Genomic DNA, 24,826 nt, shown 5'->3' with positions numbered 1-24,826 from the left:
CCCCGTAACCCGCCCGAAAGCCAGTTTGAAATGGGTCCAGATAATCCGTTTCATCCAAGACCGATTGAAGCTGGATTGCAACCGCCCTCTTGATCACCTTCCCCAAAAATGGCAGCAGCGAGACTGGCCGATAATTACTATGTACCAGGGGGTCGAGGGAGGGCTTTTTAAGTAACGGTTTTACAGTGGCCAATTTCAGGTCAGTTGGAAATTGCCCTTCCCTCAGGGATGTATTAATAATTCGGCGTAACAGAGATGTTACTGCCGGACCCCCCTGGGCCGCTAGCCATGAGGGACAGGGATCGAGAGAGCAGGTTGTCTTCTGAACACTTCCAAGGATCTTGTCCACATCATCGGTACTTACCAACTCAAACTGATCCAGTTTAATAGAGTCCACGGAGGCTCTGGATGCCTCTACCCTAGGTTCTGCTCTAATGCTGGCGTTAAGACCTTCGCTTATCCGAGAGGTTTTATCCGCGAAGAAGTTGTTAAATTGGTCACAGCAGGCCTTAGAAGGTTCAAGGATCTGGTTCGGGGCAGGAGGGAGCTGAGTTAGCTCCCTAACTACCCTGAACAACTCTGCTGGACGCGACTCCGTGGACGCGACACGAGCACCATAGAACGAGTTCTTAGCTGCTCGTATCGCCTCTCCATAGTCCTTCAAAAGACGGTCTAGGAGAGCCTTGTCGGCTGAGCGTAGGTGTTTCCGCCAGCGGTGCTCTAGCCGTCGCAGAACCCGCTTCCTTGCCCGGAGATCTTCCGTATACCGAGGCTTACGTTTGGAAGCAGGCCTGAGAGGGCGCTTGGGAGCGATACTGTGTATAGCCCTAGAGAGGCCGGTATTCCAGATACCAGTCAGGGCATCAACAGAGTCGCCGTCACTTCCAACCATGTGTCCCTCTAGGGCTTCCTGGAACCTTTTGGGTTCCATCAGCCTTCGAGGGTGGACCATCCTAATAGGTCCGCCACCCCCGGGGGGGAATCTGGGTAGAGACCTTGATTTTTGCCTCCACCAGGAAATGATCCGTCCATGACAGGGGGGAAATATTGGTTATTTCCGCCCACGGATTTTCCGCATTCGAGCAGAAGACCAAATCGAGCGTATTACCCGCAAAATGTGTTGGACCCAAAATCAGCTGGGACAGGCCCATGGCCGTCATGGTATCCATGAATTCCCGAGCTGCACCGGTTGGAACATAGTTGGCCGTGAGGGAGATGTTGAAGTCGCCCAGGACAAGTAGTCTGGGCGTCTCCAGCATCAGCTCCGCGACCAGCTGTGTCAGCTCGTTAAGGGAATCCATTAGCGCACGGGGTGGCCGATACACCAATAGAATCCCTAGACTGTCCCTAGCCTTTAGGGTCAGTAAATACACTCGATAAAGGAAGTCTGTCGGATGTGGTTCCTGGTAAGAGACAAGGTGTTCCTATGTATCAAGGCCACACACACACCCCCGCCCACCTAACCTGGACTGGTCCTTCACCGAGAACCCAGCAGGCAGGGCCTGTGCCCACACAGCTTCCCCCCCAGGCCCAAGCCAGGTCTCGGTAATGCAAGCCAGGTCGCAATTTCTGTCCTCCAACAAGTCATGGAGGATGTGGGACTTGTTGTTGATCGACCTGGCGTTGCATAGGAGCAGTGACAGGGTTTGTGGCACGGTTGGAGTGACCCTCAGGTCCCTTTGGATGGGAGGGGGACAGGAAGGAGAGATAGATATGACGCATCGATATCGCCTTCCCCTGTAACGCAAGTCCCTTCTCCCACCGCCATACCTCCCCTTGCCCCACACTACCTCAATAGGAGCTCCGCTCATACTGGTGTTATCCCCCTCCTCCCCAGCCCGAGCATCCCCCGCACCCATAGCCTCCACCCCTCCTTCCCCAACAATTAGAAGAGCAGAGGTTAGCCACTTCAGGCATCCTCTTCTCTAGGGCTGACATCCGCACAGCCTCTCTTACTCCTAGCGCTGCCAAAAGTGCGCAGCTGCGCAGTTGCAGCACTGCGGGGTCCTGAACACAGTCCGTGGGCGCCCTCCCTGGGGCGGTGCGCACATGCGCACCTCCGACACCCCAGAGAGAGACGCCCGGCAGCAGCAACAGCGTGGCCCCTGGCCCAAAGTCCGGCAGGAGAGGGAGGCGTGGTGAAGGAGGAGTCCAAGCAGCTGGTTTTCAGCATGTCGCTGCCACTGACACGCCCCTCGCTCCACCTTCCCCCCAGGTGTCCCCAGTCCGGTCCTCCGGAACTGCCTTGGAGCCACTGAAAACACTTACAGGAGTCCTGCACACAGTCCGTAGGCGCCCTCCCTGGGGTGGTGCGCAGATGCGCACCTCCGACACCCCAGAGAGAGACGCCCGGCAGCAGCAACAGCGTGGCTCCTGGCCCAAAGTCCGGCAGGAGAGGGAGGCGTGTTTCCATCTCAGTTCCCCCCAACACATACATTCCTCCCCACTAGAATAATTACTCCCTCCCATTCAATCACACACCTGTGATGAAAATATGGGCAACATTTCTCAACAAACCTTTGTTCAAATTTATAGGAATCCATAGCAGTGGTGGCTGGATCCTATCCTTAGGCTGCTCCTTGGCCATCCAGGGTTTTGTGTCTGGTGTAACAGCAGCAGCAACAAAGCCTCATGCTGTGATCAGCATTGCTGTTTGGTACTCATGGACAGGCAGGACAATCAGAAAATTTCTGGCTGTCTGAGCAGTATCTCATAGGGTTAAATGTGAAGCAAGATACTGTAACCCACCACTATGAGGTCTTCTATAGCAATAATACACTCATCCCTTCCCATTTGCGGATTTGATTATTCACAGATTTTATTAATATGTTCTCTCTAGGAATACCTAGGTTGTCCAGCACAACTCTATGGTCAACTTTAACCCAAAGTGGCACCAAGAGATTTCTAGAGAGAACACTCCACTAGGCATTTGTAGTTCCTCTAGCACAATTCTAGGGTCAGTGTCTACCAGATGTTGACTACATAGATGTACTGGAGGACCTAGAGACTCCCAGAGAGGTGTTCCCTCAGGTAAAAACATAGTGTTTTTGTTATTTGCAGTTTTTCCACATTCACTAGGGTCCTGTGCCCCTAACCCCTGAGAACGTGGAGGGACAAGTGTACTGAAAAATGAAATGAGGCACATTTTAGCCAGTCTCATATTTTGTTTTTGGGGTTGTTTAGGTTTTACAAAATGAGGCTTATCCTCTGAACCAAGGCAATTTGCCATGTAATAACTATTCACACAACCAGATGCAGGCCAGCTGGGGCTTAATATTGACACTACTGGGCCAGTTCTGTAGTTGAGGCTGTTGGACTTGCTAGGGGCGGGGGGGGGGGGGGGGAGGGAGAGATGGGTTAATAATACCTTCCCAATCACACTTGCAGAATTTTCTTGAATCACAAAACTGCTACAGAAATCAAATAATATCCAATTCCCTTAGTTTCTGAAGCAGGCACACCTACATTTTTGCATAGCCAACTACTCAAGAAAAGAATAGATGTAAGATACCATAACACTGTACCCAGAGAAAAAAATGTGATCTAGCAGTACAGTGCTGGATTGGGATTTAGGAGATGCAAGTCCTAGTCCTCAGTGTCCATCAGCTTGATTTGGTATGTAATTCTTCTGTTGTTTTTTTCTTGATGAAAACAACAAGTAATTATCACAATTTTCTTCCCTTTACAAGAAGGTCTTTTAAAACTGTGTGGTTTTCAAAGACTATCCACAGATATTCTGCACCAAATTCACACAATATTTTGGCATAGAGAACAGCATTTTCTGTGCAGAAAATATTATTTTCACACAGAAATATTACTTTCTGCTGCTTTCTGCACAGAAAATGTTGTTTCTGTGCAAAGCAACCCTTTTGCATATAGTATATACCAAACTGCAAAGATTCTTATCAGTTCAGGATTTTTCTCATCTGGGTATCTTCTTGATATTTTTCCCCCTGGGAATTGTAGTTTGTTGTGGCACCAGAGCTCTCTGACATAGAAGGCTAAAGATCTTTCTTGACACTCAAGAAACATATTTTTTAATCTTCTGAATATTTTTGAACATTCTTTCCATCCTTAACACTGACTTCTCTCACAGAGTTGCTGTAAAGTCAGCAATGCAAAGGAAGATAACCATTATGTTCATCAGATGAAAAACAGGGTGTAAAGATAATGACGAAATAAAAATAAAACATAATTCACTGAAGCAATAGAGACTCCATAAAAGAGAGATCACTGCAAGGAAATCCAAACAAATGAGGATGAGGTACTGACCAATCTGTAAGACTGAATATCCTAAAGATGTGCAATCCTGTCTGATCTTGGATGCTAAGCAGGGTCAGTCCTGGTTAGTCCTTGGATGAGAAACTGCCAGAGAATACCAGGTGCTTTAGGCTATATTTCAAAGGAAGGAACTGGCAAAACCACCTCTAAGCATTCCTTGCCTAAGAAAACTGTATGAAATTTATGGGCATAAGTTAACAGCCAGGAGACTTGAAGGCACACACACACACACACACACTGACCAATCTGAAACCTGCTGCCGCTCTCCAAGGTGCTGTTCCAACTGTGATCCATTAACAACAAATGTCTTATCAAAACATTTCATCTTACGCTTCAGTAGCTGGCATGGTGGCTTTATTTTAAGTTTGGGTGCAACACACAGCAGGTAACTCGATGTTTCAGAGGGGAGATCCATTAGGGAAGATGGCAGCACGGAGGCTTTTTATAGCTTTAATGTGCAGCTGTTCTCACAGAGCTGGCATGGGGTCGGCGTGTAAATTCTTAAAGCGGAAGGGAAATTTTGCTGCTGGGGGCATTTATGGGTTGGATGAAACCAGATGCACTAATAAAAATTTTGGCAGGAAAAGCGAACAAGCTGTCTTTGGCATCAGGGGAGGGAGAGGGGAGGGACTGATGGATGGAAACAAAGAGGGAAAAATATAAATGAGAGGGAAAACCAGGCAGGGTTCGGTAACAGTCAGGGTGATATGCCCATATTGCAAGGATGGGGAAATATTGGTTCTCTTTTTTTTTTTTTTTTTTTTTTTTTTTTTTTTTTTTTTGCCTACCAGTTCCATCAGGCTCAGGCAGCATGGCCAAAACAGATACCTGTGGGAATTATAGTTCAAAACTATGTATACTTATATATAATTCCAGCAGTAGTGGAATATCCACAGAGAAGAGAAGGCTTGCAGGTTTGAATTGACACCCCAACTAGTGTTGTACCTTTCAATGGCTTAGCAAGTCTCAGCTTCTGTGAAGAGTAGGTCAACACTAGCCTACCAAGAACTCACTTTCCTACTGGCAATCTTTTCCCCAAAAGATATTAGGCCAATCACAATTCCATACAGGAAGGGAAACAAATCTAATATCTTAGAGGAGGAATGGGAAGCCTTCCTCTTGTTTCTACTTTTGGGATGAATCACATTATACTTGATAGTCTGTTGTGGGATGTATGACTGAGGGACAAGGCAAAAATCAGTGGTGGATGGGGAAAAAGCTGCAAAGTAGGTTAGTCCACCTCTTTTCTCTTTCCCCAACCTGCAGTCCCAGGGACATGTGTAGCCCTCAGTGGGTTTTCACACAGGCCCACCCTACTTTCTTTTCACTGACAAGTACATACTTTTCTGTTTAGACAGGGATTTAATGACTGACTATATAAATCCTGTCCCACCAGAATAATGTGCTGTATCTTGTTAATTGTTGTACTGGGGTGTGCGTGTGCATATTTTAATAATATATGTTTTAATCTAGTTTTAAATTTTGAATGTTTAATCTCATTTTAATTCCTGTACCTTGCAGAATTTTAATGACATGTTTTTAAATTTGTTGTAACTAGGTTTGAATCCTGATTTGGGAAGAAGGTGGGATGATGATGATGATGATGATGACGATTCTTTTTTTCTGGACCACAGTTCTAAGCATTTTCCACTTAGTATCGCTTCACTTTGTAACAGATACCGAAACGCAAGAGAAGTGATTCAAAAACATATGTTGCTTCTGACCTTTTCCTAAGCCAATACAAAGTGAGGGAGCTGCCTTACCACTTAACTTCTAGTTGCATGCTTTATAGAGTAGCAGCTGTTTTATGATTTGAAACAGAGATTCATCCCAATGGATCTTCTGATCAGGGCTGGATTAATTTTCATGCTAAGCATACCACAGAAGTGATGTGGTGACTTGCTCCTCGACATTTCATGCATATGACATAACTAGTTCAAGGGAAGTTAGAAAAATGAACTGCATCCTGATTTTGCAAGCAGGTTAGAGTCAAAGCTCAAGATTTGCCCTTCCCTACCTTTCCTTTGGCTCAGCTTTTACCCATATAATTTTCCCTGCCTAAAGCTATTCACGGGCCCCCTCCCCACACACATACATACACAGCTCCTGCAATGTTCAAGTTTGTATTAATTTGGCTGCAATTTAAAATTCAGTTCAAATTAGATTGCCAAACGCCATGAAGGAAAAGCACCCAACAGTGAATTTAACTTTTAGCATGAAGCCATTTAACACATTTTGCACTTAATTTCACACTGGCAAGTTTGGAGTTCCATAGTCATGAACTGCAAAGGCAAAATGTATATATGGGGCCCACTGATAACTGAGAATGCTGCAGGATGTGCTCATCAGGAGGAAAGGTATATGCAAAGAAAATAAGAAATTGCATTTGAAGGAACAGCACTCGGATCTTTGATGTGATGAACACATTTCTGAATTTTTGCAGCACATACATATTTTAAGAACACTAATACAACTTATCCGTGCAGGGAAAGGGTTTTTTGGGGGGTAGTACAGTTCCCAGAAATCCCCTCCCCCCAGTTTAGGGTGCACCTACACTGTAGAAATAATGCAGTTTGACACCAGTTTAACTGTCATGGCTCCGTGGTACAGAATCCTGGGATTCTAATTTGGTGATGAACCAGCACACTTTGGTAGAGAAGGCTAAAGACCTTGTAAAACTACAAATCCCGGGATTCCATAGCTACAGCACTTAAAAGTGATGTCAAACTGCATTATTTCTACAGTGTAGATGCACTCCAGGATGATCAGCAGCTATTTTGGTTAGAGACATCTCCAAATTTTTTCTTCCACTGTGATGGCAGGGCCAGTGGCACTTAGAAGCCAACTAGCTCAGTAAGAATGCATCTGCCTGCCATCTTCTTTTCCCATGATGCCTTTTTCCACTGTGACTTTCTAGTAAGCTTATATAAAGTGTGATAAACCTCTGACCTTCCATCTGTTTTGGACAACAACTGTCATAGGGCTTATACGGACTGGTACTTTGTGCCAGCCTGTGGGTGGAGCCAGGGTGCAGCATCCACACATTGGACACCCTAACTCCATCCCCAGGGCACCATTTTGGCATGCGCCAGTCTACATGGTGTGCACCATCATGGCACAACTCTGGTGCATGATGCAGCACTGAAGGGGCATCATAAATCTGCACTGCTACAGCTATGGCACCCCTTGAAGAGCGCAAAAAGGAGCTGCTTTTTGTGGCTTCTCTTTGTGTTCTCCAGAAGCCAGATCGGGGCCACAGTGTACAGTTGCCACAGCCCCAATCCAGCCAGTAAAGGGGTGGCTGCATGCTGCCCATCTCTACAGCCCCATAGTCCCTTAGCATTGGCCACAGTGGATGGGGCTTCTGGGAGATGAAATCCAAAAGCTTTTGGAGAGCCAAAGTTTCCCCACCCTTGCTTTTCTCTCAGGGAGGTGGCATAGGATGGCCAAGACACTTTTCCCAAGGCCACTTCAAAGAGGACACCTGCCCTAGCAGAATCTATGATGCTGTCATTCATTTAAATGGAGTAGAAGAGATTCCACTCTAACCCCAAATGTTTTCAGCGCACTTAGATAAGGAATGCTAAAATTCTTCTGTGCAGTTTGGAAATTTCTGTCCCATCCCCTTGTCCCGCATTGCACAATGCAACAAAAAATATATCACAAATGTGTGTTTGTTTTTAAATAAATCAGTGGAGGCTGAATTGCCTAAAGTGAATTCACAGCTGAATTAATGCAGTTTTATCGACATTTGTATTAACTCATCAGGATTCAAATTCATTCAGATTCAAAGCATCTCCGGCTACATTTGAATCTGAAGCTGCCCCAAAGAGGCACATTTGAATCTGAATGTTTGTTGAAGTGAGCCAGCACCCAAATCTGAATCACAGATTTTGTTTCAGCTCCGGTGACCAAATTTGCTACACAGGCATCAGTTTACAGTCTATAAGACACAGTTGCTTTGCGAAAATGGAACATTAAGTTGCTGTTTACACAGCTTCGCCAAGACAAGACAAACCCTAAAACGTCTTGGTGCAAGACTTAGTATTTAAATTTATATGCCAGCTCTACAACCCAAAAACTTTAGGTTGGAAACCTGGTGTCCGAGTATCCGGGTGTTTTGACTTCAGCTCCTATTGGCTGTGCTTCCTGGGCCTCAGGAACTTGTTGAGCCAGTGCAGTGTACTGGTTAGTGTGCTGGACTGTGACTTAGGAGATCCAGATTCAAGTCCGGACTAAGCCAAGAATCTCAACAGATGACATTGAATGAATTCCTCTTTCTCAGTCTGACTTATTTAAAGGGTTGTTGTGAGGATTCAGTAGAGTGGAGAGCAACCTTCAGTTGATTGGAGGAGAAGCAGAATACAAGTGTAACTAATCAATCAATCAGGGAGGAGAAGAACAAGCTATCAACCTTTTATAGGGTGTGGTAACACTATAGAAATAATGCAGTTTGACACCACTTAAACTGCCATGGCTCAAGCATACAGAGCCATGGGACTTGTAGCTTTGTGAGGCAGCATCACTTTTTGGCAAAGAATGCAACAGACCTTGTAAAAACTACAGATCCCAGGTTTCTATAGGATGGAGCTGTGGCACTTAAAGTGATGTCAAACAGCATTATTTCTGCAGTGTACGGTAGATGTACCGACAATGATCAGGATAAAGAGGACTTGGAATTGCACTGCTTGGGAATGTCAAAACCATTGGGCCTTTCTTCAGGTTTACTGGTGGAAGAGCTGATGATCCTGGCAGAACTTCCTCTAAACTTAATGTGGATATTTGTTTTAAAAGAGGCAAGGCCTGCAGTCAGGTCACACACAAGAAAGCTAGCTCCCACTTTAACCAATAGAACATCTGGACACAGGGAGAGGTGGAAGGAAGTTTTGCCAAGGGAGATAAATGAGTGGCAGCTTGTCTTCTGTTATTCTTGTACTTCTGAGTCTTCTGCCAGCCTTTCTCAACCTGAGATCCCACCATATGGCTTTGGAATACACCTCCCATCATTGCCTCTGACCATTCAGTATGATGGATGGGGTGATGGAAACGGTGAGTAATGACATCTGGAAACAGCAAAATTGGGGAAGGCTGCCCTGTCCAAATTGATGTTTGTGTCTAGTGTCTTCTTCCCAAGCCTGGTAATAAATACCCACATCAGAATGAAAAATGAATAAGAGCAGATAAACCAGGACTAAACCACCTTAAGTCCAGGATTCACAGTGAAAGAATTATGACTTGAAGGATCAGCAATAAGAGCTAAACTCAGCTTGTTGTGAGTTCCTGAGCACACTGCTACTTCTCAGCAGCACTGCTGGTGCAGCATACTAGTTAATCGACTAAGCAATGTCTGCAGTTTAAATCAAACCTCTCTTACAAATTACCTAAAGCTCCACTTACCTGAGAATAAGGACTCATTTGAATATAATAAGACTGCCCTCTGAGTAGAAACACAGGACTGCACTGTAAGTGGCTTTAAGCTAACTGTTCACATGCTCAAGTACAATATGGGCATAACAATACTCAGCTAACCTATTTATGTTTTTCTTACACTGTTTTCCAATTAATTTTTCAATGGAGCTTTTATATTAAAAGACAGAACAATAAAAATGGATTAAAAACAAATAAGCCCCTGGAGCACACAGCAGTATTAAAACCCAGCAGAATAGAGCAAAAGCCACAATAGCAGCAAAGTCAATCATAAAACATCTTTGTAATTTCTTTTCCAAATGGGACTTAGAAACAGGAAAGGAAAGAGCATGCAGCCCCCTTAGACACACAACACACACACACACACACACACACACACACACACACACGAGAACTGCAAAGCATTGGTGTCACTATAGAGAAGGCCCTGAAAGAAAAATGTTATAGTGGGTGGCTGCATTAACTTGTTGTGATGAAAACAGCAGCGTGTTATGGCATTTTGAATACTAACAATAAATATTATGGCAATAGCTTTCATGGACACTATACACTTCATCTGGTATAATGTGTTACCACAGTTGATAAGACTATTATTGGCATGTTTGAGTGGGGTGGGGGACTGTATTATCCAAGGTCCGAGGGGACCGCCATGCAAAAGATACAGATATTGACCATTAGTTTAACAGTAGCCATTGGCAAAACAGTAGCTGGGTGGTAAAATAGACATCCTGTCATTCAAGAGGTGATTAAGCATGCACTATGAAAATATATTAGGGAAATATTAAACCTATCCCATGAACGTGGTGGTTACGTGGTTTATGATCAAAAGCATTACAGAAAGTAGCACCATCCTAGATGGAGCCCTGGTGGCGCAGTGGTTAAATGCCTGTACTGCAGCCACTCACTCAATACAAGGTGTTGGTATTGACCTATAAAGCCCTAAATGGCTTGGGCCCAGGATACTTGGAGGACCGCCTCTCCCCATACAATCCGCCCCGCATGCTCAGAACATCTGGAACGAAACTGTTAGAGGTCCCTAAGTCACATTTTGTGAGGACCTCACAGAGGGCTTTTGCCATCGTCACCCCCTCCCTTTGGAACAGGCTCCCTGTAGAGCTCCGCTCTTCCGCGTCGTTAGTTTCTTTTAAAAAGAATTTAAAAACGTATTTATTTCGGCTAGCTTACCCACCTTAGATAATTATTCTTTTTCTCTGCCCCTTTGTTTATGACCTCGGACTATTGTAATTTGACCTTCCCATCTCCTGCCCCTGATATATGTAATTGTACTGATTCCTGTTCCTTTGTAAGGATGTTTTTAACTCTGTACTGTGATGTTTTTAATCTTTTGTAAGCCGCCTTGATCATATTTATGGAAAGGCGGGATATAAATAAATATTATTATTATCATTATTAGGTTGCGAGTTCAAGACCAGCAAAAGGGCTCTAGCTAAACTCAGGCTTGCATCCTTCCAAGGTTGCTAAAATGAGTTCCCAGATTAATGGGGGCAAATTAGGTTACAGTTGTAAACCACTTAGAAACTGCTTAGGCAGTATGAAGCGGTATATAAATGAAGCTTGTTTGTTTGTTTGTTAGATATGCCAACTCAGAATTAAATGTCTTTGGACTCAGTGTGCGTTAATTACAAAAGTATATGATTGCAGCCCAAATTTCACTAACTGGACTTTTAGAAGTAGAGATGTGAATAATTAATATTTCTATCCTCTATGAAAAAAATAAGATATTTTGGCACTTGACTCACTCCCTTGAAGAAAAGGAGAAAAGTCATAAGGTTCTAGATACTGTGAGATTTTGTTTCAGAATCTCCCCCTTATATACTATATATATATTAAATTTACAAACATATAAACTACATACACACACACACACACACTTGATATATACTTGACATAGATAGATAGATAGATAGATAGATAGATAGATAGATAGATACACACACACATACTTATCCCTCCATATTTGCAGATTTGATATTTGTGGATTTGATTATACATGGATTTGATTAATATGTTCTCTCTAGGAATATCTAGGTCCTCCAGTGCAACTCTATGATCCACTTTAACTAAAAGTTGCACTGAAAGACCTAGAGATTCCTAGCTTCTCCAGTGCAGTTTGATGGTCAATGTCTGTTAGATGTTGACTACAGAGTTGCACTGGAGTAGGACCTAGAGATTCCTAGAAAGGCGTCCTCTCAAGTTAAAAACGTGGTGTTTTTGTTATTTGCGGTTTTTCCATATTCACAGGGGTCTTGTGCCCCTAACCCTAGCGAATATGGGGGGACGAGTGTACTTGATTTTTCTAACCAGAAAATGTGATTTGGTGGAAGAAACTTTGTTTTCTGTGCACTTTCTGTCTATGCGCCTTTTAGAAATACACCAGTTAAGATTATGGGCAGGATCCAACTTTTACTCCCAACTAGAGTAGACTAGAATCAAAAGAATTTTACTCCATGTTGGATCACCATTGAAAAAACTTATTCCATAAACCTAACATAGTTGGGACTGAGTTTAAGCACATATACTGGAAATCCATTCCATCTAAACCATAAGGAGCTCTTCTCAAGTAAACAGCTTATGATGGGAATAAGAACCAAGGCTTGTATAGTCATCATGCATCCAGGATTTCAGCCCCTTAGGTGGGATTTTGCCACTAAAAGCTAACTGAGTGCTTGGGTAGGTTGGTGGCTAAAGTGTTGGGCTAGGACTTGGGAGATCTAGGTTCTAGTCCCCATTGAGCCATGAATTCACAGGGTGACCTTGGGCCAGTCTCTCTCCCATTCACCTGCTTTAGAGGATTCATATGAAAATAAAGTATGGTAAGAGATGGAGAAAAGGATATGGATTTTTCAAAAAATTAAAAAAGTGCTGGCATTCCAGTAAAAATTCTCTTTGAGGCTCCAGTAGTTAATTGGCCGTTTAATTTCATATAACACAAGAAATTCCTTGAAATCTGTTGTCTAGAGCTCAAATTCTCTTTATCTTCTATTTTTTCCAATAGCTTTTGGAGAGAGAGAAAGAAAAGAAATAATCACATTCAACCATCTCTGACCATTGGTGCATGTTATGTCAAGCCTAGACCTGGGAGAAGTTAGCACAACACAAGAAAAGATGATGAATTTCAAGCAGAAAGATTTAATCAAAGGTCACTTTTAGTGGGCAGCCTTCTCAGCTAATGCATTTGGTTAATTTAAATCCTTGATTAAGAGCCCAGTGTCTGTATTTACATATTGACAAAGCTTCAGTGTAGATACCGTTTTGATCATGTTGAAATAAATGACAGGCTTCAACCTGGCAACTTCCAAGAGAATAAATGCTTGCATGGCATTTTAGTAGCCAAACGATTCTGCATAAATGGAGATCATGCACTATAAAAGCATAAAGTGTCTTAAGCAAGTTCCAGCTTTCCAAAAGGAAGCTTTAACTCATACCAGGCCATTTGGTCGAAATGAACTGTCCACACAAAAATAGTGCTGAACTCCTATACAAACGCAAGGCAGCTAGCAAAAAGGGGTCATGCCTCAGGCAGCACATTTGGGATATCATGAAAGAGCAGCAAAGAGTTAATTGCACAATTGATTATGATTGCATTTTTACAGCCAGGAAATGGGAGAATTGTTTGTGAGATTCTGTTCTGGCAGGCTTTGGGCATTACACATCTTTACTTGGACGAATGCAGATGCCATTTGCTATTCTGTCTCGGGTGGCAAAATGTCTTGAGCTGATCCTGACAGACCAGGGTAGTGCAACAGAGTTCATGCTGATTTGTAGTAGACCAGCAAAATGGTTTTGACCTTCAGTGGTTCAACAAGAGGAAGAACAAAAAGGCTCACCACCATTACCCCAAATGGTTGCCTTTAGCATGGTCTCCATACATGAATACTCCATCACACTCAAAACTACTCAGAGGTGGGACATCCAAAATATTCCTGCTTCTTTCCTATGTCTATACTACTTTAATGAAGAGAATCTGAATTTTTATGTTTTCCCTGAGTACCCTGCTACTGTAATCCCAGGCACCAATATCCAAGCAATGACAGGCCTAGGCAAAAATCTCACACTACTTCCAAAAAATATTCAGAAGCACTTCAAGAAAACAGAAGAGGCATGGACTCTTCCGTTCTGAAGAGACTGCAGAAGGTGAGCACCTATATCATGCCCTTTCCCCAGTAACTTTGGTGCATCATGGAAAAGTATAATCTGGAATCATTTCCCCACCCCTATGAATGGAGTTAAAAGATACAGCTCCTCACCCCCATAAAAGTGGTTCAGTCCTGTGTGTGTGTGTGTGTGTGCGTGCATGCACACATGTGATTTTTCTAGGTTTTTCCATCCACACTTTGGAGAGTTTCCACGGGAAGAGAAATCCATAGCCAAGGGACAACTGCTGAGCCCACTCACTCCCTGTGCTCTTGGCACAGTTCTACTTATTTTCTTGCCCCTAGACAGCAATGTTCAGAGGCTGCTGAGCATTTCCATATACAACACTAAAAGCATCTTTGAGCCTCTTGCCATGTATCTATGCATGTGTAAAATGTTGTCAGCGCCCCTAAAAACACAGAAGAAACCATTTAGGAAAACATTTTAAAAAATGAGTACACATTCCAGACAGTGTAGTTTTTGACATCTGCATTATAGACACGTGTGAAATGCAAAGGACAGGTCATGCCTCTGGTGAGAAAGTGCCCTTAGATCCTTGGCTGGGGTGAAGGCTGTGGATACAGACAAGTTGCACCAGACAGAGAGAAAGGTGACTTCAAATTGGGGGGGGGGGGGTGAGAAGGAGTGGGGCGTTCCCTTCCCCTCTGTGCTCTGGGGCCTCAAATCTTTCCATATTAAAATGGACTCTTAGCCCTGGCTTAGTTCAAGGCAGGTGAATGACGTGAACAAAGAAAAATAAATAGTGATGGGTACTTGAAATGATTCACCCTAACCTGCAGAAGGAGATTCCTTTGAACAGACAGGTAACGCCAGGCAGGTCTCTTCAGCTGCCACAGAAGCTTCTCAGCTGAAACTGCCAAGAACATTAATATGTTCCAAGTCATGTTTTGCTTCACCAGTTGTCAGATCAACCATCTCCGCCCCCACATGCTGCCAAGGTGAAAGACCATTTCTGTATTGGGATTTGCTTACTGTGTGGCATCTACAGTCCTCCTCCTTGCCTAGTATTTGCCACACAGAGGAGCTTCCTACTCCCACCCCTCGGCTTTAGGGTGGATAGGAGACTTCAGAGCAGCATTCTGTCCTGCTCAGATCTATCCTTTCCATTTCAGAGAAATGAACCAGATCCATGATAACCCCTAGTGCTATCTTTCATGGACAAAATGTTCTGCGAATAAACTAGACTGTGAATGAACTAGACATCCCCCTTCTCGGGAATTAAATATTTGCCTTGTTGAACAGCTGCAGCAATAGCATTTCATTTAGGTTTTATTTAAAAACATTTCAGCTTCATGCTAAAAAGACACTTTGGGAGCACCATTAAAATGCAGAATGAGAGACAGTGTGAAATCCCAATCCTCCCCATGTCTGTGCTTACAAACCGGTCTCACCAGCCGTGTCATTGATTTATGGTCATCCCCAGAAGAAATTCAGCACACAGTCTGCTTCATCTGGGAGCCAGCATGGTGAAGCGGTTTGAATGTTGGACTCTGACTCTTGAGACCAGGGTTCGATTCCCCACTCAGCCATGAAACCCACTGGGTGACTTTGGGCAAGTCACACTCTCTCAGCCTTAGGGGAAGTTAATGGCAAACCTCCTTTGAACAAATCTTGCCAAGAAAACCCCATAATATGGTCACCTTAGGGTTGCCATAAATCAGAAACAATATGAAGGCACACAGCAGCAACAACTGTTTCATCTATAAATCATTTTTAGTAAAAGCTACAATGATGACAAGTAACTTCAAGGTGTCAACCCTTCTTTCTCCCCAGTATCTCCAGAGACATATGTACATCCAGACTATACAATTTTATTATTCCAGTTATGTTTTACACACACACACACACACTTGTGCATGTGTACAAATAGTTTTGAGGATCATACCAGCAAATGTGCTGACCTATCCAGAGACTTATGAAAGGGTCAGCTCAGTTCTACCCTCTCCAGGGAAATGCTTTTTTCTGCAGGCTTTCCCTAGAAGTAAACTAAAAGGGACACAGGGCAGAATGAGGAAGATTCCCGGCAGCATAAAGACTTGTAACATCATGTTTCATTGTTGCTTTCCTGTTCTGTACAAGATCCAGAATCAATGCATTTGCTACCTGCTCTTGAATGCTGGCTCCCATTCCATAAACAGCGGTCCCTCTCCCTTTGGCGACAGGAATCCCCCACAATCAGTGGTTTTTAATCTTTTGGGGGATTATGAACCAGGCTGAGAAATCTGCTGACTCTCTTTGCTGAAAAATGCAGTTAAAAATAACAGGAAGAAAACCAAAGGCAAATATATGCACACACACAAGCCCATATATGCATGCGACAGGTTTGTCTTAGGGTCACTGTAAGTCGGAAACAACTTGAAAGGCATACAACAGCAACAAGTTATGTATATATATTCTCAGTGTGTGACTCTATACACTCTTTTACACAGATTCCTTATATGAACATTAATGAACTCCACTCCACTGCTGGGACTATAGGTTAAAACCTTGGTTCAATATGACAAAATAATGATTTCCCCCATCTAAACCCTTCCTTCCATGATATTGTTGCATGCTAGTACATAGCAAAAGAGATCCAGCGTGGTGCTGCAATGGTGGACTGCCACTCTGGAGACCTGGGTTTGACTCAGCTCGGCAATATAAATTGGTGACATTGGGTGCATCACACTTTCTTATCCTCAGAGGATAGCAATGGCAAACCCCCTCTGAAGAAACATGCCAAGAAAACCCCATGATAGGTTCCCCTTAGCGTCACCACAAGTCAGAAATGACTTGAAGGCTCACAACAACAACAGAACATAGTAAAAAGAACAACATCCCACGCAGGCACCCCAACAGCAATGCCAACCTGACCCCATGGAGCCCAAAGTCTTAGTGCCAATCCTGTTCCCAAATCCCACAAGCAGCACACGCAGAGACGCATTTCTCCTTTAAGAAGTGAAGAAAGTTTTCTCTTCCCAGAGAAATGGACTCAGACAGGCATGAAAAGGATGGGAAGGAGGAAAGGAAGGGAAGGGGGAAGAGAGCCATGAGTTCTTTGCTTCTTTCGGATTTCAACGTAGAGATGGTAACCAAGCACAGTTAACCCTTTGATGGGCATCAGGACTCAGGAGCGTTGGCAGGGAGGCTGGCAAGATCGGAGCCTCCCCATCTCTTGGGCAGTGAAGGGCTGCCCAGGTGCCAGGGGTGCCCAGAGCTGCTCCATGCCAAAGCATTGCAGAACGCACGCGAAGGCAGGAGCCATCACAACCTCGGCACTCCTTTGCCTCAGCCCCGACGTAACCCCTGGGAGGTCCCTCTTTTCCTTTAAGAGAGGGAGACACAGAGGGAATCGCCTATCTATAAGATTTGGAGGAGAGAGACAAAGCACCACAGGGAAAAGAGGACACAGGGGATGCTCACTCAGCCGCTCCACTCCATCCACAAAAAGAAGCAAAACACAAACAGCCTTCCAGGAATGCGGAGAGCTATCTTTCGGGGGAAAGCTAGCTGGGGAAAGGAGACGTTCACATATTGGAGGGAGAAGAGACTAATAAAGGAACCTGGATGCAGCAAAGGCTGGGAAGCCTCCAGCTGATCAAAAGTCCTACAGACAGACAATCTAAAGTGATAGCTTTTTGTGGGTTTTTCGGGCTCTGTGGCCATGTTCTAGAAGAGTTTATTCCTTATGTTTCGCCAGCATCTGTGGCTGGCATCTTCAGAGAAATCTAAAGTGATCTCATTTTATTTAGGAAACCGGCTTCCCTCTCCCACTTCTAATTCTTCTAGCAAACCACCATCAGAAGGTTAAGAGATGATATGATAGCCCTGTTTAAATATTTGAAGGGATGTCATATTGAGGAGGAAACAGGCTTGTTTTCTGCTGCTCCAGAGACCAGGAACTGGAGCAATGGATGCAAGCTCCAGGAAAAGAGATTCCAGCTCAACATTAGGAGGGACATGTTTGACAGCAAGAGCTATTCGATAGTGGAATATGCTGCTTTGGAGTCTGGTGGAGTCTCCTTCTTTGGGGATCTTTAAAGAGAGGCTGGATGGCCGTCTATTGGGGGTGCTTTGATTGTGAGTTCCTGCATGGCAGAGGAGTTGGACTGGATGGCCCTTGGAGTCTCTTCCAACTCTGTGATTCAATTATTGTACCCCCTCAAAAGTCAAAGTGCCTCCTTTCTGACTGGGGCAAAAGAAAAAGGTCCTGGTTCTGCTAGAGTGAACTGCTACCTTGACCAGCAAAGCTTGGAGAGAGGGACAGAGACATTGAGAAACATTGCTCCCTTTCCTTCCCCATCGTAAGAGGGGATGGGTAGAAACGGACCCGGGAGAAGGGAGCAATGCTCTGAAAGTAAGGTCAAGTAAGGTGAGGCTGTGGTTCAGCCCCACAGCCTATACCCCAAACCCTAAAAAAGACAGCCAGAAAGTGCGATCTCTCCCCCAGTGGTTCCCCATTGCCGGGGAAGGCGGCAGAAGCAGAGAGAGGAGTGGAAGGGAGCCGTCCCAAGTCGGGCTGAGAGATCTGGGACCCAACTCTCTCTCTCTCTATATATATATATATATATATATCCCCTTCCTCCTCTCCACTCTCTCCAAGGAAGGAGGAAAGGGAGTTTATTGGCTCCACTTACCCGGTCCTCCCCGTCGGAGGCAGAGATTACAGAAGGAAGGGACTAGACTAGAGAGTTCGGGGTCGCCGGGTTTTTTCCCCCCGCAAGGAAGAGAAAAGACGAGACGAAGTGGGGGGAAGGCACTAAAACAAGTGACAGGACTTGCCCAGAGGAAAACCACGCTTGCAGATGTTTCCCTATGGTCAATATTCACCCATGTATCCTTATGGTCAAGTATATCCCTATATCTCCCTATGGGCAAGTCTTCTTCTTCATTCCCTCATGAGCAAGCATTCTCCGACCTTTTTCTATGGGCAAGTATTCAACCATGTTCTTCTATGGGCAACTGTTCACCTAAGGCTCCTTATGGGCAAGTGTTCTGCTATATCCCCCTAGGGGCAAGTATTCCCCTATGTTTCGCTATGGGCAAATAGTCACCCATGTATCCTGATGGGCAAGTATCCCTCTATATTCCCCCATGGGCAAATATTCCCCTATGTTCTTCTATGGTCAAGTATTCACCCAAGCATCCTTATGAGCAAGCTTCCCCCTATGTAAGTATTCTCCAGTGTCTCCCTAGGGTCCTCTGTGGGTCCCCCAAGTGGGTCCCGGGCAAGGAAGCCCCGGGGGGCGCGGGGGGCCTGGTGCTACTCACGCTTCGCTCGGAGGTGCCCCCGTGGGAGAGGGTGCCGTTGAGGCCGACGAGGGAGGGCAGGGTCTGGGACATCCAGTTGGTGACCATGGCCATGGTGCTGAGCACGGCGCCGATCTTCAGCAGCGGCACGGTCATGTCGCCGCCCGCCCCTCATGCCCCTCGCCCCCCGGCGCAGCCCCCCTCCTCCTCCGCCTCCCGGGGGCTCATCTGCCCGCCGTCGGGGAGCGAGCGAGCGAGCGAGCGAGCCAGGCAGACCCAGCGGCCCCCCTCCAGGACCCAGCGCGCCCTCTGCCTCTGCCTCTCCCGCTGCCTCTGCCGCTCTGCCTGGGCTGCGAAAGGAGAGGAAGCGGAGCCCCACGAAGCCCTCCTTATAAGCGCTCGCAGCCTCTGTGACGTCACAGACGCCTCTGCTGCTGCTGCTGCTAATGCTGCTGCTGCTGCTGCTGCCCTGGGCTCCGGAGGGGAAGGGAAGGAAGGAGCCTGAGTCCAATTAAGCCCCGGGAAGGAAGGAAGGAGCGGAAAGGGCGCGCAATTAACCCGACACAAACTGCATGGAGGAGAAGCCGGGAGTTTAGACAGAGGCAGAGGGAAAGGGAAAGAGAAAGAGAGAGCGAGAAACAGAGAGAAGGGGAAAGATTCTCTCTCTCTCTCTCTCTCTCTCTGACAGTCTTTCTTTTTCTGTCTGTCTCTCTATTCACAATGAAACATAGAGAGAAACAGAGAGGCAAACAGAGAAAGAGAGACCGAGAGAGAGAGAAACAGAGAGACAGAGAATGAGGGACTGACATACAGAGAGAGAAAAATAAAGAGACACAGAGAGAGAAACAGACAGAGAAAGAAAGACCGAGAAAGAAAGACCGACAGAGAGAGAGAGAGAAACAGAAAGACAGACACAGAGAGAAAAAGTGAGAAAGAGCTCGACACACGTAAAGAGAGGGAAACAGACAGTAAAGAGAGAGAGAGATTGAAAGAGACACAGACAGGCGGAGTCACACACAGGGAAAGACAGGCAGTGAAAGTGAGAGACAGAAACAGAGAGACAGACAGAGAGGGAAAAGGAGAGAAAGAAAGAAAGAAAGAAAGAAAGAAAGAAAGAAAGAAAGAGGCAGTAAGAGTGTGTGTAAGAGAGAGAAACAGAGAGACAGAGAGAAAGAAAGAACTTGACATACAGAGAGAAATAGAGAGATACGAAGAGTGAGAGAGAAAGAGAGGGAGGGAAAGAGACGCACAGAGAGAGAGAGAGAGATGGACAGAGAGAGGGTCAGAGAGAAAGAAAGGAGGAGAGAGGCAAACAGAGGCAGCAAGACAGACAGGCAAAGAGAGCGCTTCCTAGCAGGCTAAAGCAGCCACCCTGCTCGCCCTTGGGTACATCTACATTGTGGACATAACACATATTGACTAACTGCCATGGCTCCATCCTACAGCTCCCTGGGATTTGTAGTTTAGCGAGCCACCCGCACACTTTGGCCGAGAAGGTTGAAGACCTCGCACAACTACCAACCCTCAGATCTCATCGGCTGGAGTGAGGGTACTTAAAGGGGCGCCAAACCACCTTATTTCCACAGTGCAGAGGCACCCTTTCGCTTTCAGGTCTGTTGCAGGGAGGTCTTTTTCTGGGGGTCCCCCGGGGGAGGGTCAGGGCCTCACAACTGCTATTACAGAGTTTTCTTGGCACATTTTCTTCAGGGGGGCTTGCCATTGCCATCCTCTGAGGTGGAGAGATTATGGCTTGCCCAAGGTCACCCAGTCGTTTTTTATGCCTGAGTGGGGAATCGAACCCAGATCTCCAGAGTCATACTTCAGCACTCAAAATATGACAACATACTGGAGGGCACAGCTCCATAATTTAATATAGGAATGGAGCCCACTGAACCCAAGGGTTCTTCTCCTGGTCCTGGGGAGAAAGCAGAGTTATGTGGTGTACTGGCTTAAGCGTTGGAGTAGGATCTCAGGGAGACCTGGGTTCAAATTCTTACTCAGTCACCAACACCTGTTGAATGAAGTTGACCAAATTTTAGAGAAAGGTAATGACAAACCTCCTCTTGCCTAGAAACTCCTACTTTGATAGAGGCATTTTGGCAGAGTGGTCTGAATGATGGAGTAGAGTTAAATGAGACCAGGGTTCAAATCTCCCTCAGCCATGGAAACCCACTGGGTGACTTTGATCAAGTCACACTGTCTCTGGATACATCTATATTGTAGAAACAATGCATTTACACTACTATAACTGCCATGGTTCCAGCCTACAGAATCCTGTGATTTGTAGCGTGGCAAGAAACTTTTTGACAGAGAAGGCTAAAGATCTTGTAAAACAGATCCCAGGATTCCATAGGATGGAACTACAACTCTCAAAATGATGCCAGACTTCATTATTTGTGCAGATGCACTCTCAGTCGCAGTTTTTGTTCTATTTCATCCCATGTAACCCCTGTTTTACTGCTTCCTCCAATGCATCCACAAATGAAGTCAGGTAGTCATTACAATTATAATTCCATGGATCAACACAATCCAGAATCTGAGGTTCTGTTCCAGTGGCTGCCCAAAGGCATTCTGGGATTTGAAACTTGCTGTAATTGCACCAGAGCTGACCCTAGTGTTCATGATTTAAGCAGAGGCTGAATGGTCATCTGTCGGGGATGCTTTGATTGAGAGTTCCTGCATGGCAGGGGATTGGACTGGATGGCCCTTGGGGTCTCTTCCAACTCTACGATTCTATGATTCTATGATATGTATCAATCCAAGATTTGAAAAGTTAGCTTGTGAACTACCATACCCGGAATCCTGGCCCAGTCCCCAAAGTAACTTCCTCAGTGTTGGCAAGATTACAGAGACAAGTGGTCTGTTTTTCCAGGCTTTGAGTCAACAATAAGGGAAAAATTGGAAAAGAGATGTGGCACAACCATCATTAGGAATCGAGCATCTGCCATATTTATGAAAGCAATATGCTAGTAGCAACATGCACACTTGCTTCAACAGCGCTCCAGCATTTGAAGGGGAGCAAGTTTACATGTAGGAAAGGGATTGCATGGATTTGGGATGTTAGCACTAAGACAAAAGTTATCTACCCCTACCCCTATCCCAACACACACATCCCTTGGTTAGATTTGGGAGTGTGCCAGTCTGCCAAAAGTTCTTCCAGAAAGGAGACAATTCCATTGCCACTTTCTAAATGATCACAATTTATAAGTCTCTGTTCCCTGAACTGATTCAACAAACATATATATAAATGCATCCTGTGTTTCCCCAAACTCCAATCTTGAGTCTTGCTCACTTGAAGTGAGTCCCAGTAAAATTTAATTGAGAGCAAATATACCTACGGTTAGCTGCCAGCATGGTGTAGGGGTTTGAGTGTTGGACTGTGACTCTGAAGACCAGGGTTATGTTCTCTGCTTGGCCATGCAATCCACTGGGTGACTTTGGGCAAGTCACACACTCTCAGCCTCAGGAGAAGGCAATGGCAAACCTCTTCTGAACAAATCTTGCCAAGAAAACCCAACAATAGGGATGCCTTAGGATTTCCATAAGTCAGAAACAACTTGAAGATACACAACAACAACAACAACAACAACAACAAATACATATGCCCAGCCAAAATTGAAATTGAACATGAAGGTACACAGCAACAACCAATACATATGGTTAGGCTACCTGCATCTTCCAAAAATGCTTGGATTAAGCTTCTATGAACTATGAGACAGTGCTTGAGAGAAGTGCTTTTAGACATCAACAGCATCATCCATCTCTATTTCTCTTTCTCTTACAAGGCAATCCAACCAATGTTAAGTCTACTTGGTTTCAAGTGGGAAAGGTAAACCCATGCTTAATGGTACAAACTTGTACACTTTTCCTTCAAAGTAATATTATTGAGCATTGTTTTTATTGTTTTTATGCATTTTTGAGCCAGACGTGTTATGTATTGTGGAGCCAGAGTTGATGGGTACTGTGGATGAGAAACCTCCAGGTCTCCCTGTTATCAACAGCCCTGCTCAGTACTTGCAAACTCAGGAGAGTAACTTCCTTGACTGAGTTAATCCAACAGTCCTTCCCTTTTCTTACTGCCTTCCACTTTACTGAGCACTATCATCTTTTCCAATGAATCTTATGGTTTGTCCAAAATATGATAGCTTCAGTTCAGTCATTTTGATTTGCAGTGAAGTTTCAGGCTTGATTTGCTCTTGGACCCACTGATTTGTCATTTTGGTGGTCCATAGTACTCTCCTCCATAGAATTCACCTCCAGCACTACATTTCAGATGAGTTGATTTTCCTCCTAATGGCTTTCTTCACTACCAGCTTTCACAACCATATATAGAAATCAGAAATGCTATAGCATGGATGATCCTGGTTTTGTTATTCAATGATGTATCTACACACTTTAGGATCTTATGTAGTTCCATCATAGCTGCCCTTTGAAGTCTTAATCTGATTTCTTGACTGTCTCCATTTTGATTAATGATTCAGCCAAAGATAGTGGGTCTTATTTCCAGCTCCAAGTAAAAAGGCACAGAAGCATTCAGGCTGCCTATCTTCCCCAGTGAAATGAACTGGACTTAATACTGCTTAATTAGGAGCAGATTATATTCTCTATTTGTTACACTTGTTCACATTCTTCAATCCATGTAAATCACAGTGCGTTATTAAAAAAGAAAATATAACCTTGTAAATAACTATGCAGGATGATGTTGATAATAGTGTTTTAGCACTAAACCAGGTGTTGAAAGCAGTGTCTGGAAATAAAAGGCAAGACTATTGAGCAAGATTTATTCCACATCGATCGTGTGCTTCCTGCACTATGATTTCTTTGTATTTGTCATGCAGACCAGCAAGTACATCCATAGGGACCAAATGTGTTAGATTGGTGCACCCAAGCAATAAATCTCTCTGCAGATTTACAGTAAAAATGGCCAACTTCTGAAGTCTTGGAGGCTGCTAAGATCTCCATACAGTTCTCTGGAGACCACATTTTGCTAACCAAAATAACTTTCTCATAGATCGTCAGACTCTGTAAGAAAGACAGGGCCATCTAGTGGAAAATGAAAAACCCTGCACAATTAGAGACCATGCAAACAGCTTGGGCATGACTGATGTTTAAAGCAGCATTAAAACACAGACTCTCTCACACAGAAAGAGAGAGGTATACACATACACCTTGAAAACATTTACTTCCTTTTTTTCATTATAATTGGAGCAGGATATTTAAAAAACTTAATCAGAAATTGAATCAAAGGTAGTTAGGCCAGATGAACTTCCTTCTGGAAGCAGACCTGGCTTGCCAGTTGGCTATCTCTTGGAGTTTATTTTTTAACCTATGCAAAGAGTTTGGAAAAGATATAGGTTTGGGGAGAAGAGAAGAGAAGAGAAGAGAAGAGAAGAGAAGGAGGGAGGGAGGGAGGGAGGGGAAGATAATGTTTTCAGGTGTTGCCTATCCATCCTTCAAGGAGCTCAGTGGTACTACTGTATTAGGACTTTGGGGGCAGATGTTCAGGGCCCTAACTCAACAAAAAGATCAGGAAGGCTCCCAAATGTATTTTGTATTTTCACATTTGGAAGTGAAAAAAGTGACACACATGACCTTCTATAAAGTAGGGAGTGGCTCTGCAAGAACATTAAGCCTAGAGTCTAAAAATACCTAACTTTGCCTTTGAATCTCCACTGTGTAGATCAGCCTTGTGTGAGTGACTCAAGGTCACACA

At 44.7% G+C, this 24,826-nt stretch overlaps 1 protein-coding gene across 3 annotated transcripts in view; it reads right to left on the bottom strand.

Annotated features, from left to right (window-relative positions):
• OLFM2 (olfactomedin 2) overlaps positions 1 to 24,826 on the bottom strand; it is a 279,696-nt gene that overhangs the window by 203,310 nt on the left and 51,560 nt on the right. For 2 of the 3 annotated variants that reach the window (XM_089509314.1, XM_089509324.1), the window contains exon 1: positions 19,135 to 19,278. The exons of the other annotated variant lie outside the window; for it this stretch is intronic. In XM_089509314.1, the coding sequence (XP_089365440.1) occupies positions 19,135 to 19,269 (135 nt within the window). In that variant the 5' untranslated portion in view covers positions 19,270 to 19,278. Of the gene's footprint in view, positions 1 to 19,134; positions 19,279 to 24,826 lie in introns of those variants that run through there. 3 annotated transcript variants of the gene reach the window in all.

The sequence above is a fragment of the Sceloporus occidentalis genome, unplaced genomic scaffold (genome assembly GCF_023333645.1).
Source record: "Sceloporus occidentalis isolate IW3139 unplaced genomic scaffold, rSceOcc1.0.p SCAF_1, whole genome shotgun sequence".
In the NCBI taxonomy this organism is placed as follows: Eukaryota; Metazoa; Chordata; class Lepidosauria; order Squamata; family Phrynosomatidae; genus Sceloporus; species Sceloporus occidentalis.
The sequence above is the reverse complement of the archived record's forward strand: the minus strand, read 5'-3'. Positions and strand labels throughout refer to the sequence as shown.